Genomic DNA, 16777 nt, shown 5'->3' with positions numbered 1-16777 from the left:
AAACAGTGACTCTTGCACTTCGGTGTGAGATCTGGGGATCTTGTTTGACAAGACCAACTCTGGGCCAACCCTGGCCGAGGATTGGCATTTTTAGCAAGTTCCTAATGTGTGTTGGATGGAGTTGTCTTTGGACTGCATTTTGAGCAATGCTGCCATAGAGGATTGAGGATTCAAGGGTGCTGTTAAAAGTACTAAATCTGATGCCAGGTGTGGTGGTTCACGCCTGTAATCCCAACACTTTGGGAGGCCAAGGTAGGAAGATCATTTGAGGCTAGGAGTTTGAAACCAGCCAGGGCAACTAGCAAGAACCCGTCTCTAAAAAAAAAATTTTTTTTTAATTACTACATTATACATACACAGAGTGTGTGTGTATGTGTGTGTGTGTGTGTGTGTGTGTGTGTGTGTGTATATACAGTTTTTAAAAATCCTATAGACATTTTGGATTATGGATTGTGGGACTCATTCTGTTTTCTGTTTGAACTGGCTACAAGGAACCTCAAAGCCACAATTATGCCTCACCTCAAAGAGAGAGTATACCGGATCCTGCAAAGTAGATTTTATGTTCTAATATTCCCGTGGCTTCACTTTCTTTTTCCTACTTTTATCTTCCTTTAGTCCTCGTTTTCTCACTTTTTAAAAATCTTGTGACCCTCTAAGTCTTTCTCAAGTCATTTGAAATCCTTTTTGTAAGGAGGGAAATAGTGTGTAAGTGAAGAAAGAGAGAGATGGATAAATACAGAAATAAGTCATTAAGAAATGAAAGGGGAAAGGATGGATATAGTGATAAGATCCATTTTTTTCAAGTTGAAGAGTACATTTTCAAGAAGCTTCCTAAAACAGAAAACCATCATTCCAGGTGACCAGAAAACCTCCTGATGGCCCCATCCCAGGTGACCATTGGCATAGTTTTGTGGGTCAGGGTGGGAAGTGGGGGAAGGGTCATTCTGCTTCTCATCACTGAAGATCTTCAAGCAGAGGCTGTAGTGAGCCCAGAGTAGGGGGGCCAGAGCCTTTCTCACAATGATCCAAGGGTGATAAAAGGGAATTTTGCTTAGAAAATATATGAATAAAAGTTGAGAATTCCATTTCCAAAAAGTGTCTGTCTGCTCCAGTGATAACAGCTATTTGGCTGTGTAGCAAACCACATCTCAGAGGCAGATGGGAACGAAGAAGGTGGGTTGAAAAGGTATTCTGTCAGCTTCTGGGAAGTGGAATTTAATTATTTTGATGTTGGCCAAGGCTTGAGGATACAGTAATAGACCGCAGTTTTCCTTGTCATCTGATTTGGAGAGTCTACAAAGAGCCAAGTCGAAGGAGACAAATTCCAAAAACACCTGCTATAAACAACCTAAATGTCCATCAACAGGTGAACAGACAAACCATGGTGCATCCACACAGTGGAACGAAAAACTCAGCAACAAAGATATAGATGAACTTCCAGTGCATTTTGCTAAGTAAAAAAAAGCCAGGTTCCAAAAACTACATGTTGTGTGAGTCCATCTATGTAATATTCTGTAAAAGGAGAAGCTACAGAGACAGAGGCCAAATCAGTGCCTGCTGGAGGATGGAGTGACCACATCTGTGCAATCTGGGCAGCACGGGAATTTTTTGTCTGCAATGAAACGATTTCATGTCTTCTTTGCAATAGAGATACACAACTGTATGAATTTGTCAAAACTGATAGGTCTGTATGCCACAAAAAGGGAAATTTTTAGATGCAAATTTAGAAAATATGAAGTCAGTGGTCACTATAATAGCAAAGACTGATGAAAACTAGACTTCTTTGAATGTAACTTGTTTTACAAATTTGAGTCTGGAACTAAGTAAATATTTTAGATAATTATAAAGGAAAATTAAATTTTTAAAAAGCAATCCCCCAGAACTGAAAATACAATGAAACAAATTAATCTAAATATGTTTCCAGTTGGTGGCATCAGCACTATTGCAAGTAACTTTAATACATAGTAGTTTGGCATTCTATCACTAAAAAAATTACTGCAGAAAAATGTTCACACTGTTTGCAGTTTTCCTATGTTTGGTGCTAGTATTGTACTGGATATGATGATTGGGCATATAATGTGTGAGAAGGTAAATGAGTAATTAGATGATAGTATAATTCCTTTAGACCCAATATCCTTGAGAAGTAGGATGTTCAACTTAGGAGAAAGTAGATACAGATACAAGATAGATATTGTACGACTTAAGGCCTCAATAAAAAGCCTGTTGTCCTTAATTTGAATTGGAAGTGTCAGTATAAACTTAGAAATTAAGTTATCTTTCTAAAAATCTTTTCTAATTTCACCCACTGAAAGAGTCTAGAATCAGTGACCAACCTAGAGATTCAGAGGGGTGGCTGCTTCCAGACCAGGGGCAGCATATATGTAAGTTAGGTTGGGATATCCTTTCCTAGCAGACAGCAAGGAAGTTCTTAAACACAACGGAGCTCATGTCCAAAGCATCCCAGAGCCAATTTGTAGAGGCTCCTCTGAGCCAGTGAGCATCAGTAAGAAGAATACCATAGATTGGATGAAACACATTATATGTGTTTAAATCCATCCATTTACAATAAGTTTATAATACTTTAAAAAACTAATAGGTCATCATTATAGGATGTTAGGGAACCAACTTATTATTATGAAAACCGGTAAATGAAGGGAAAGATTCAAGTGTTTATACTCTCTTTCTTAAACAACATACCACTGGGTAACCAAAGAGTAAAAGTGCTGAGGGAAGGATTCTTTATGAAAGATTTCCAGCTAATAAAAGGCAAAATGGTAGAATTAGAATTAGAATTCCAAACCCCCAATAAACTAATGGATCTGAGCATTGCACATCAGTGGCCACCAACATCTCCAAAAGACAGGCAGCCCCTGGGAAGTAGTCACACACACACACACACACACACACACACACACACACACACACAAAATACCCTGCACCTATTCAGGCCTCTTTTAGGTCCAGCTTCCAATGTTCAGGAAATACAGAGCATAGAGGAACATGAACTACATCATGGGAGCACAGTCAGCAAAATCCAGACTATGGGAAACCACACAACAAATGACTCAGTTCCACCCCACCCCGCTGCAACCAAAAGCTTTTTAAGTGCAAGGAGGAAAAAGACACTGGAAGAGAAACCTATGGATTGAAAGAGCCCAAGACATATTGACCAATTGCAACTTGTAGACCTGATGCAGATCCTGATTTTTAAAGGAAAAAAAATATTTATTAAAAAATCTTGGCTGGTCGCGTTGGCTCACACCTGTAATCCCAGCACTTTAGGAGGCCGAGGCGGGCGAATCACCTGAAGTCAGGAGCTTGAGACCAGCCTGGGCAACATGGCGAAACCCCATCTCTACTAAAAATACAAAAATTAGCCAGGCGTGGTGGCACATGCCCGTAATCCCAGCTACTGGGGATGCTGAGGCAGGAGAATCGCTTGAACCTGGGAGGCGGAGGTTACAGTGAGCCGAGATTGTGCCACTGCACTCCAGCCTGGGCGACAGAACAAGACTCCATCTCAAAAAATAAAAATAAAAAAAAAAATCTATAGGATTCACAAGATAAGCGGAAGTAGGAACAGTGGGTCTATATTGAAGAGAATAAGAAAGTATTGTAATTTCTAGGTAGAATAATGATATTGTGGTAATTGTTAAGAGTTCTTGTCTTTTAGAGCTGCAGCCTGAATTATATGGAAGAGTGATCAGATGTCTAGATTTGCTTCAAAATAGTGGGAGGAGCAGGAGGGCTGGGGGATATGGATGGGACACACCTGGCATGAGTTGTTGATTGTTGAAGCTGATTGATAAGTACATGGGAGTTTGTTTTCATATTCTATCTCCTTCTGGAAATGTTTGAGATTTTCCAGTGTCATCTTTCTCCAGTATACTGAACTATTAGTCTGCCCAAAAATCTGACCTTTTCCTTTGTTCCCATGCAGTGTTCCAAGAGCTGCCAGGGTGGCTTTCGGGTCCGGGAAGTGCGGTGTCTGTCAGATGACATGACTCTAAGTAACCTCTGTGACCCTCAGTTGAAACCAGAGGAGAGAGAATCTTGTAACCCTCAGGACTGTGTCCCTGAAGTTGGTAAGTAGATATTTCAATCGTGGGGGAAAAGTTTGTGTTTTTTAAGCTTGTCAAATTCTCTGGTATGACAGTAACAAGCCTCTTCTAGGCTTTCTGTGACCTTGCACACAGTCGTGGGGTTCAGAGGGTCAAGGTGCTTTTGGTATTATAAGTTTCATAGTTTAAGATGATCATTCATAGCATGAATGGCTGTCTAAGCCACCCACCAAGAGACACACTTTAGTGTGGATTGATTAAAATGGTAATGCCTTCAAAGATTTGGCTCTATCATCCTTAAGGTCAAAGTAGTAAAATGTCAACTTTTAATTGTAGGTGCAAACCAGTGTAGGCTGGACCATGTGGGGAGATTCTGGGAACTTAGCAGGGACTTGGCAGAAAAAGGAGGAAGGGGAGGAGGCCAAGAATTGGTAGAGACAGTGATGGAGGATCTGACCGTCTCTTAGAGGGGCGTAGCGCAAGCTGAGTCCAGAAAGATGCAGTGACCAGACTCAAGGAGGGGGAGTGGCAGCAGGAAGATCTAGGCCGCACAATGGTCAGAGTCCTGCAAAGAACAGCAGTCTTGTAATTCAGAAGACCCCAACCTGCACCCTTGAAATAGGGGCCAGTTCCCTGAAGGAAAGCACTGGAGAGCGTCAGGGAGGTGAGGCCCTCTCACAGGCTGCGGTTCACGAGGAAGGTGCCCATCCCAGCAGGGGAGCTCAAGTACAGTCAGAAAACCAAAGAAGGCACCTCGCACATAGATTGAGCAGATAGGAAGTGTGAGGTGGGTAAAGATGCATCTCCAGAGGCATATTGGATGCCCTAAAGCCCCACCTGAAATCTACTGAGAATGCACCCCCAGGTGTAGTCAGGACTGGTTCCAGAATGGAGGTGCACCGAGCCCCTTCAGTAGGCTTCTTCACGGTCTCCTAAGAACAGATTTACTTTTCTGTCTTCACAATAACATTAAAGGAAGTGTATTAATATATCAATAAGCTTTCATGGAGTAGATTCCTCCTGCTGTGGACCAAATTGAAGGTTTTAGTATACTGACCTAACATCCTTCCTATCCCAGGGAAGATGTGTCAATGACGGCATAGATGCTTTATAATCAAAAGCTTCCTTGTCCCATCAGTGACCCATGACTAAAGTTATAGGGATGACCATTCCCAGTAGCTACCAAAAAGCCATAAATTCCATAAGAAGAAAATTAACAAGTTTATAAGATCTATATAGAAAAAATAAATCATTAAGAAAGCCTTGCTATTGAATATAAAGGGAAATGTGAATAGATAGAAACATTAACATGTTCCTAAATGGGAACACTCAATACTATAAAGATGATAAAAGAAGGTTCCCAAGGGGAGCAGTATGTGCCATATATTGGAACATATTATAAAGCTACAGAAACGAAAACTATTAGGTTGGTGCAAAAGTAATTGCGGTTTTTGCCATTATTTTCAAAGCTGCACAAACCTAATATATGATATAGGCATACCATATACCAATGTTATAATGCAGAATTCTGAAACAGACTCCTTTATAAAGGGAAGTTAAGTTTGATGAAGGGGTTATGATAAGTAAGTGGGGAGAGGAGAGACTTCCATTGTATTGAGACCACACTGAAGATCCCTTTAAAAATATAAGATATATAAATGTCTAGTGGATTAAAGACTCTAACAGAGAAAACAGTCTGTAAAAATGCTAGAAGAAAGTATCTTGGACTGGATGCAATGACTCACAATCCCAGCATTTTGGGAGGCCACGATGGGAGGATTGCTTAAGCCCAGGATTTCAAGACCAACCTGGGAAACATAGTGAGACTGCATCTCAATAAAAAATGCTTAAAAATTAGCTGGGCATGGTAGTGCACGCCCGTGGTCCCAGCTAATTGGGAAGCTGAGGTAGGAGGATCACTTGAGCCCAGGAGGTCAAGGCTGCAGTAAGGTGCAATCACACCACTGCACTCCAGCCTAGGAGACAGAGTGAGACCATGTCTCAAAAAAAAAAAGAAAAAAAAAAGGAAGAAAAAAATTTATACACATAAAGTTTCCTGTTTGTCTCAGGCCAGATAATATAACTAAAGACAGTCAAAATCACCAGGTCCTTGGAATTGATTGTGTAATTCTCAAAGCCAGGAATGATTGGCATAAGCAAATCATATACTCTGAAGGGCTGTCACTTAGCTGCCTCACTTTGTCAAAGGCTTCTAACTAATATAATGTGCTACAAAATGTGTTGCCACTGTTTTTGTCTTCTATGTTTGTCTGTGGTGTCTTTTCAAGTGGGGGGAATTGTCTAGCTTCTAATTATATAAAATCCAGCTAGAGAAAAAAGGGAAACTATGAGATTGACAAACCAGAAGATGTACACAAAGCCTTGGTATTCTTTGATGTGCCTCAAAATTATACCCGTCAACGCCAAAGTTACTAAAGATGTCCAGGCCACAAGCCAGAGTTATGACGCACACTCCGGCATATCCCGGAGGGCTGCTGAGAACAAGAATCTGTGTAGGCTCTGAAGGTAAAGAAGGCTCAGGTGCACATTTTGATGACGATGCTGAAGAAGAAAATAGTACCTGAGTACACAGGTACATGTGTGCTGTTGTCAACTTTTTGAAGTCTGCATATAATCTTTCATCTTATCCCAGAGTGACATTAATAAATCATCCTACAATTGATAGCATCTTAAAATCAAATAAATGTCACTCAAGTAGACAGAAAATTAAATCCCCAATATAGACAGAACTCACTCAATTTTTAAAAAAGACAAATGGTCCAGTTTTGTAAAGGATAAAAGAAATGAACAAACCCACCACAAGGCCGGGTGCGGTGGCTCATACCTGTAGTCCCAGCGCTTTGAGAGGCTGAAACTGGTGGATCACTTGGGCCAAGAGTTTGAGACCAGCCTGGGCAACATGGTGAAATCCTTCTCTACAAAAATTATAAAAATTAGCCAGGTGTGGTGGTGCATGCCTGTAGTCCCAGCTACTTGGGAGGCTGAGGTGGGAGAATCACCTGAGCCCAGTAAGTCGAGGCTACAGTGAGCCATGATCGCACCCACTGCACTCCAGCCTGGGTGACAGAGTGAGACCTGTCTCAAAAAAAAAAAATCTGCCACAAGAGGCTGAAGAAATGCTCAAGCTACTAGTAATCAGAAATGCAAATTTTAAAAATAATGGGAGTCCATGTTTTTTCATAAAATTGGCAAACTTTTAAAATATTAGACATTGTTCAGTGTGGGTAAACTTGTGGGGAACAAGTCAAGTGCCGACTTGTAACTTGGTGTAATCTTTTTGGAGAGTATTTTGTCAATATCTATGAAGATACAACGCACTTATTACCTTTGACTTAATAATTTCACTTCTAGGAATATATACTAAAAATATGCTGTCAAAAATTTACAGATACACACACACACACACACAAAGAATAGGGCTCACCGGGTGTGCCACCTACTCAGGATGCAGAGGCAGGAGGATCACCTGAGCCCAGGAACCTGAACTGTGGTTGCCCCTAGGAACAGTCCCAGCACCTCAGCCTGAGCAACACAGAAAGACCCCATCTCTGAAAAAAAAAAAAAGGGCTTAATGAATTGTGTAGAATTAACAAATGAACTGTACAATTTCTTGTAACTTATAAAAGTTGGAAGCACGCCGGGCGTGGTGGTTCACGCCTGTAATCCTAGCACTTTGGGAGGCCAAGGCGGACAGATCACGAGGTCAGGAGCTTGAGACCAGTCTGGCTAACACAGTGAAACCCCATCTCTACTAAAAATACATGAAATTAGCTGGGTGTGGTGGCACACGCCTGTAGTCCCAACTACTCAGGAGGCTGAGGCAGGAGAATCACTTGAACCTGGCAGGCAGAGGTTGCCTCATGAACAACAAGCTGAGATGGCACCATTGCACTCCAGCCTGGGCAACAAGAGCAAAACTCCGTCTCAAAGAAAAAAAAATTGGAAGCAATTACATTTCTATAAATAGAAGGAAATACTTATTTAAATATGTTCCAGCACATAGGACAAAATACACCCCAAAAAAGAAGATGGTAGATATTATGATACAAAGCAATTATCTAAATATATTTATTAGTAATATTTTAAAAAGCAAGCAGGTGAGAAGTATATTGTCAGTTCTTTCCCAAAGTAATCTGTAAATTCAAGCAATATTAATCAAAATCCAGGCAAGGGTTTTCACAGAAAAATATGACAACCTGTGTCTAAAGTTTATGCGGTGGCTCACGCCTGTAATCCCAGCACTTTGGGAGGCCGAGGCGGGTGGATGACTTGAGCTGGAGTTGGAGACCAGCCTGGCCAACATGGTGAAACCCTGTCTCTACTAAAAATACAAAAAAAAAAAAAAAAAAAAAAAAATTAGCCTAGTGTGGCAGCGTGCACCTATAATCCCAGCTACTCGGGAGGCTGAGCCAGAAGAAAGGCTTAGACCTGGAGGCAGAGGTTGCAGTGAGCCGAGATAGAGCCACTGCACTCCAGCCTGGGTGATAGAGTGAGACTCTGTCTCAAAATAAATTAAAATAAAATAAAATAAAATAAAATAATAAAATGAATTTTTATGTGGAAGAGCAAGAGCAAGGAACCAAGAAGAGCCAAGGCTGTTTTGATGAACCATGTTGAGGGACTTTTCCTACCACATATCAAGGCATATTGGCACAAGGATGGATAAAAAAATCCAAGAGAGCAGAATAGAGAGCCCAGAAATGAACATATAAAGGATGCGTGATATATGATGGAGGTCACATTATGAATCTGTGGGGAAAAGATGAACAATTCAATAAATGGTCATGAGACAACTGTTTATCCATATACAAAGAAAAAAACAAACTGAACTCCCTCCTCTCATCCTACACATACCATACACACCACAAACCCTAATTCCTGGCGGATTAGTCAAATGAATGTGAAAAGCACATTTAAAACTTTTAGAAGAGAATGGGGAAATTTATATTTTATTTCAGAATACAAAAGGGTTTTGTAAATGAAACCAACAATTCCAAACCACAAAGGAAAACATAATATCAATTACATTAAAATTAAAAATCTCTGTTTATCAAACAACACCAGAAGCAAAGTGATCAGAAAAGTCACGGGCTGAAGAAGATATTTGCAGCACATATAACGTAACTCACAAGGGATCAGATCCATTAGATATAAAGAATTTTCGTGAATCATTTTTTAAAGTTAACTAAATCAGAAAATGAGCAAAAGATCAGAAAAGCAATTCACAGAAATGGAAGCTTGAATGGCAAATGTACATGATATGTTCAGCCTCACATGGGAATCATTTCACATTCACTAGCTCAGCAAAAACTAAAACATATGGCAAAAAAAGAATTCTTCTGTTCCGCTGACAGGAACACAGGAACTTAAACAGTTATACCGACTTTGGAGAGCAAACTGATTGTATCTAGCAAAGTTGGATATACCTTATGACCCAGCAAGGCCCAGGCAGAGAATGTAACAAAACTACTTAAAAGTATTGTTTGCACTAGGAAAAAAAGTTGGATTAATATCCAACTTAAATGTCCATCAATAGAAAATGATTAAATTGTGAATTATATATACAAGAAAATTCAATAATGAAAATATTTATAGCATTCATTAAATATGAATGAATCGCACAAATTCAACAATGAGCAAGTTGCCAAGGAGTTTATATAATATGTATCTTTTTTATGTTTAAATGTCACAGAGTGGTGAGGGATTCCATCATATAGAGTTTAAGTGTAAAGAAATGTTTGGGAGGCCGGGCGCGGTGGCTCACGCCTGTAATCCCAGCACTCTGGGAGGTTGAGGCGGGCGGATCACAAGGTCAGGAGATCGAGACCATCCTGGCTAACGCGGTGAAACCCCGTCTCTATAAAAATACAAAAAATTAGCCAGGCGTGGTGACGGGCGCCTGTAGTCCCAGCTACTCGGGAGGCTGAGGCAGGAGAATGGCGTGAACCCGGAGGCGGAGCTTGCAGTGAGCCGAGATCGCGCCATTCACTCCAGCCTGGGCAACAGAGCAAGATTCCGTCTCAAAAAAAAAAAAAAAAAAGAAATGTTTGGGGATAAGAAACGCCAAATGTGGGACTTCTGATTACCTCTGGAGTGATGAGGATGAAGGAGGAAGTGATCAGAGAGAAGTGAGGACACAGATGAGTAACTTATTCTCTATACCTATTTCTCTTATAATGTTTAAAAGAAAGAGAAAAACCTGTGAGCCCTTGGCACACATTCACACCCCACAGAGGTAATAAACAGCAGCGCAGGGGTTAAAGCTGCAGCCACCGCCCTTTCTCTCCCCACTGGTCCAGGCTGCCTCTTGTGCTCAGGGAGTCTTCTGTTTGTTCTCTTCCGCTACAGACGAAAACTGCAAGGACAAGTACTACAACTGCAACGTGGTGGTCCAGGCAAGACTCTGTGTTTACAACTACTACAAGACCACCTGCTGTGCCTCCTGCACCCGTGTGGCCAACAGGCAGACGGGCTTCCTGGGAAGCAGATAACACCCCTGCACCCCCATGAGCAGGGCAGCATCACTGCCTTCCCCGGGGGCTTCAGCAGTGCGCCTGGCTGGCTGCTGCTCCACCACGGGCTGCCTGGCCCAGGCACTGCCAACCAACTTAGTCACCACCCCTGCCTCCGGTGAATGCACCCCGTGGTACCCAGGGGCTTTGTACACAGAATGTTTGAAAGCCACAGTCGGTCCTCTAAGCGTCACCATGTACTGATATTCCCCTCCTTGGACCTGGCACCTGTTAATGGTGCCCTTGGAAAGCCAAGCAGTGGGAAGTACATGGAGCTCTCAGCCCTGCTCCCATCTGGCACCTTCAAGTCAGCAGATGGGCCACTGACTGAGCGCTGCCCCATCCCTGGTGCTACTGGTCTTTCTAAACTTAGCGCCCTGGAGAGTCCAAGGAGGCAGTGCCCCCAACCCAGTGCCCCACTAAGCCTTGCTGACACGCGTGCATCCCTCTGTGACCTCAGCCCAGCTGTGCCTGTTTTCATTCTCAAAGACATTAGACTGTTTTCCTGCCGTATGACACAAATATCTCACATGAATATTGTGCTTCATTTAACAGGTGTATTCACAGATACTAGCTCCTTAGCAGCTCACAACATCCCAGAATGAGAGGCAGGGGGTGACTCATTATCCCCATTTTACTAACAGGAAAACTGAGGCTCAGCTTAGGTAACTGACCTACCAGGTATATTCACCCATCCAGTGGAAGAGCTGAGTTCCTGCCCCAGTCATCTGCCAAGAACCAGCCTGGGGCCTGTCCTTAGATGTGAAGGATGCGGCTTCATTTCTGACCAAGAGGCTGAGAAGTTTCCCAGAATGCAAACAAAGCCCAGGCCCCTGAAATCTTTCTGGTCAAGCCTTTATCCCAGCACTCAGTTGTTTTGGATGTCTGTTCCTACTTGCCCTTCCCCCCAAAGTTACAGATCCTAGTTACAGGACTCTTCAGGCTTTGTTAAACTGTCCGTGAAACAAGAAAGCCATTGAGAGAGGCAGGTGGTTGCCTGAAATTCTCACTCCATGCCAAGTGCCATTCCTCCCAAGGAATCGAAGGCCAGGGTCCTTCTGGCCGTGGAGCCTTCCCCACCGCAGAGCCAACTTCTGAAGCACACAGCTCTGTGGCCTGGGCTCTGCCCTGCCTCGGCTGCCTCCCCCACGCTCTTCACCGTGCCCCCGGAGAGTCCAGCCAACCTGTCCCAGCCAAAACACTGCTATATTAGAAAAAGTCTCCTTCTGGTCTTGTTTATGAATTTCTCTCTGTGGCCACAAATTCCTCCCCTCCCCCATGACTCACAGTCCATACCCCCAACCCCCAGACTTGAGCACCAAGATCTGCATTAATGTGTCTGGCCTGGGACAAGGAGCTGTGGGCCCCTCCCCATCTCTTCCAATTCACTTCCCCCAACTATCCAGTCCCAGAGGCCGTAGGCCTGGAAGGAGGATGCAGTGCATGTTGAAAGGTGGACCCTCCGAAAACCAGTTAAGAGGAATATATGTAGGTTTTACCCATTAAGAAAAATGGCAAAGCTAAACAAATTGTAAACTCACAGAAAATTTGTCTTACGGTCCTGGGCATATTTCCCTTTTAAAGGAAGCCTGGATTCTTAGCAAACTGTTTCCCCCATTTGCTCTTTTAGCTGCAAATCTGCTACTGTGATGATGGTTTGCAGCTTTTGGAAGCAGTATGGCAACCTGGCCTGACACACTCATTAGGCTTCCACTAACCTGGGGCTTTCAGAAATTCTGTTTGGCCTTCCTGTGGGTAGCTTCCCAGCTTCCCTTCTGGGGAGCCCCAGGCATCATTTCCCAAAAGCATCGCCATCTCTCCTGATTCTCTTGGAACTCCTACAGATAAGCAGCCTAGCAGAGGCCCAGGCTCCCACACTGACAAAGTGAAAAGAGACCAGAGAGGCCAAGCATATTGACTGTTGCTGTTCAGGGCCTGCTGTTTTCCACTCGCCACTTGTTTTGCTTCTTGTCACGAGGGGAGTTGTTTCTGTAGGCAGCTGCTCTCAGATCTTGCCTAGCAAGCCAATCATTGGAAGAGGTTTTCTTTTCCTGCTGGAGGGCAGAGTAAGATGAATGAGTGGAATAGAGAAAGGCTGTTTTAGCTCAAGTTAAAGGAACACCTTTTAGCCATCAAAGCTGCCCAACAGAGGCAAGGGCCACGACACGTGAGGGAGCTCTCTGTCCTTCAAGAGAATTCTCTGTTGAGTGGGAGGCGAACACCCTGGTTCTTCCAACTCAGGAATTCTCATGGCTGAGCTGGGTCAGTGATGGCTTTCTCTTTCTCTTTTTTCTCAAAAGTGCCCTATGGCTGCTGAAGGTTACCTAACCATTCTTTAAAAGGAGAATGACCCTCCATGAGAATGGCCAGCCTGCCAACTGTGCGATTGAAGAGAAGTCAATATATCAACCCCATGTCTCCCTGGGGGAGAAAGTGCATAAACCAGGGGTCTCTTTTTTTTTTTTCTTTTCAACAAACCATTGAGCTATTCTTGGAGTTCATCTCTGGAGAGGTTATAGATTATTAGAAGTTCATTATTATTATTGTTTGATCAATTTATTTGTCTTAGAGATCCCATTTTTACTAATTCCCTAGTTTTTTATTTCAGCATCTGAATGTCTTTCTCCCTAGCACAATGCATACAATCAGGGCCTTGGGTATTTCCAGTGATAACTTTCCTTGGAGAAGATCTGAGAAAAGCCCAGATTTCGGTGGCCATCTCCCTCCAAATATATCTCTTTCTGCTTTCTTGGTGCTCATTATTTCCCCTTCTCCTTTCTTCTGTCACTGCTTAATCCTTAATCTTCTGTCACCTCCTTTCTTCTGTCACTTCTTAATCTTCCCGTGTTCCTTTAACTGGCCATAATGCGGAATTGAAATTTACATCTCGATACTGTTTTTTTTTTTTTTTTTTTTTTTGGCCTGTGTACTGGATTGCCTCCTTTCCTGCTCTGAATTTTAAAATTAGATAAATTAAAGCTGTTATATGGTTTCCTCACAAAAGTCAACAAAGTCCAAACAAAAACAGTTTGCTATTTTACTTTCACCTGTTGAAAAAGGAAATTGTGCCTCTTGCAGCCTAGGCAAAGGACATTTAGTACAATAGATTCTTTCCACCCTCACAATGACTTGCGGTTCTCTCCGTAGAAAAGGGATGGCCTAAGAAATACTACAATCAAACAAACAAACAAAAAACACCAAAAAGAAAAAGCCATGTAAAGCCAGCCCCTAGGGGGAGTCAGTTCAGTTCTGTGAAGACATGCTCTGTGCCCGCTGCCTGCGAGCTGTTGGGGACCCCAGGGAGAGCAAGGCAGCCTGTCCCCGCCTCCAGGGAGCTAGAACATGACAAGGCATCTCAGCACTGTGCCCACCTGTCCGTTTACCTTACCTCTCCGGCCCAGAGTTCTTGGAGGGTTTTTCCTTTATTTTCTTGAGTATGTGTCATCTACTTATTCTCAAAAGTATTTAGCATTCAACACTCTTTTTGTTTTAAAAAGAATGGCCTTACAAAGGGACAGAAAAGAGAAGACACAAGCTTGATGTATTTTCATCAAGTTTTGTGGCAGACAAAGAAATCCAGATATAACCAGGACCTTTCTAAACCAATGTTGTGGAGTGTTTTTCATTCGGATAGCCACTTTCAGTTGGAATATCAATTTTCTAATGAGGAGGAAGACATAAATATAAGTGGTAAAAAGAAACATGACTTCCCTTAAAACAGGCTCTATAATCTATATCAGTCTTGTGGGTGGAGACTAGTATTTGATCCTGGCCATATTATAAAACATTTTAATATGGTTTAGATGGGAAAATATTGATGCCTTCTTCACAAAATGTATGGATGACATGAAGTTGAAGAGCTAATGGCTTGGGTGACACGTGCTGGATCCAAAAAGATCAGGGAGACTAGAATAAAACTTGGATGTTAAAAATTCACCAGGAATCCACATAAAATCCTATATTTTGACTAAAATGAAAAACTATAAATACAAGGTGGGAGAGAGGCAAGAATTTCTGTTGACTAAGCTCAGTGTCAGTCAAGAGAGTGGGATGGAACCATGCAAAAACAAACCCCACAGACATGCAGGCCGTGTGAGGAGAAAACTGGTCAGGGTCACATCACATTTTGTTTGCATTTGCTGGAACCATACTTTAAGAAGAAAACCGATCATCTGTAACATCAGTTTATCAATGCCCCGTCCCGATGAAGGGTGCAGACTCTCAGAAACAGCAGGAAGGACTTCATGAGAACCTTCAGGCTGGAGAAGGGACTAGGGCACAAGGAGAGCTCTCCTAGGAGCAGGACCGAGAAGTTACAGGGAGGCACAGTTTAGCTCCTGCAGAGACCCAGCTTCTCACAAGTTGGAGCCTTCCAGAGATAGAGGGACTCTGGTAGGTGGTGACCCACCCATCATTGAAGGTGGCAGCAGAGGCCGTTTGCAGGGATGCTGGAGAGGGTATTCAAGCATCTGGCTGGGCAACATGATGCCCAAGGCCATCCCCACGCGGGGCTTAGGGGAGTCTATAAGTAGAAGAGCTTTAGGTGGTTTGTTTGGTGGGGGAAGGCAAGTACACAGCTACGCACTTTCCATTTCTGACTTTTGCCACCCTGTCAGCCATGGGGAGCCCACTGTGGGACTGAAATCCTGAGCTGAATGTGGCCTCATGTCTCAGAGAAACACTGGCAAGTTGGTTAGAGCCGCCGTCTGCATCGAGGAGTAGCCGAGCAACAGGATTGGGGGCTGCCTGCCCAGGGTCACTCACCGTGGTGGAAGCAGAGCCATGGCTTGCCTAGGACCCTATAGATATCATCACTCTTTCTCAGCTCGCCTTGGGTCCCTGCACCTTCGCAGGGGCAAAGTAACTCCCTCCACCCTGAACTACCCCCATTCCTGTTTGTTTCAGCAGATAATGATGGGGGGGGTGTCCATCATGCTGAGGATAAGTGACCACAAGAGGGTGAAAACTTCCAGTCAACTTTCTCAGTCCTTTCTCTTGCGAGACGGAAGCCATCTGCTACACAAACTAACACCCCCTGCCTTGATCCCTTCCCCACGACTCAGTTGACAGAAGGATATACTTTGTTATAACTTATTATTTTGTTCTCTGTAAATACAAGATGTTTATAGGAAATATGTATTCTGAACTCTATCTGCAGAATGAGTCACTACACCAAAATAGTTCTATTGTTTAGAATGTGTTAATTTTAAAGGCACCTGATAGGTATTTATTTACATATGCAATCCACATTTGTGTGAAAGCATTTGATGATACTAACCCAGCCTCCTGGAATGTTGCTGTACCATGATGTCTTTTTCTCAGTCCATAGTTACAATTGTTTAGTATGCTAATCAGTCCAGCTCCCTGAGGTTTAAGGCCAAATATAAATTACTCTGCTTTTCGACTCATTCAGGTAGCATTGTACCTGAACCTGATTGCTACTTTTTCATCTTAAATATTATATTTCCTCATCTAATCTGCCTTCCCCTCACCCACAGACATTTGGAGAAGGAAGTGGGAGGGTGTCTGTTATCCCTTTCTCTTTGCTTTGCCCCCGTTGTTAGACTGGCAGCATCAGTTGCTCGGCAGGCTTGGTTAGAGCTGTGAATGAGGCAGGTGGCTGGCGGGGACAGGGAGAGGCTGAGAGGGAAGTGATGGCATTTACTGCCCTGACACCTCCACTGTCCCTGCTGGGCGTGCTGGGGCCAAGGCCTGTGGTTGGCCTGTGAACTGCACAGCCAGGAGCAAGGAACCCACTAAATATTCCATCACCTCCGTGCCCCCTCTGGAGTGTTAAATTATTACGTAAGTAGGTAAAGGGCAGAAGGCAAATTATGTGAGCAAATGTGGTCTGTTTTCTCTTCAGCAAAAATGACTATTTTTGTGTGTGACTAATTTATTTTTATTATTGTAAAGATACAATAAACCGGTTGAAATATCTGCCTTTTTGACAAGTTTGTGCTTTCTCTGGCCTTATTCACCTTCTGTTCTCCTGCAAATAGCCCCCTCTAAAAAGAAAACTCGGCCCCTTGAGAGGTCAGCGGCTTGTAGACGTTGGCTTTGGGTGCTTGAGGTGGAGCTGGGCCAGTTAGAGAACGAGACACGCCTTAGAAAGAACATGAGCCCACCCGCTTACCTGGGTCCTGCGTTAGGCTGCGTTAGACTCACCCGAGAAGCTTAACG

The 16777-nt window shown here is 43.2% G+C and overlaps 1 protein-coding gene across 2 annotated transcripts in view; it reads left to right on the top strand.

Moving 5' to 3' along the window:
* Positions 1-16534, top strand: part of THSD4 (thrombospondin type 1 domain containing 4) — a 702136-nt gene extending 685602 nt beyond the window's left edge. For both annotated transcript variants that reach the window (XM_030929758.1, XM_030929757.1), the window contains 2 exons: positions 3941-4085; positions 10431-16534. In XM_030929758.1, the coding sequence (XP_030785618.1) occupies positions 3941-4085; positions 10431-10573 (288 nt within the window). In that variant the 3' untranslated portion in view covers positions 10574-16534. The remainder of the gene's footprint in view (positions 1-3940; positions 4086-10430) is intronic.
* The last annotated feature ends 243 nt before the right edge of the window (positions 16535-16777 follow it).

This window comes from Rhinopithecus roxellana, chromosome 5 (assembly GCF_007565055.1).
Source record: "Rhinopithecus roxellana isolate Shanxi Qingling chromosome 5, ASM756505v1, whole genome shotgun sequence".
Taxonomy (NCBI): Eukaryota; Metazoa; Chordata; class Mammalia; order Primates; family Cercopithecidae; genus Rhinopithecus; species Rhinopithecus roxellana.
This window is presented reverse-complemented; position numbering and strand designations above follow the sequence as displayed.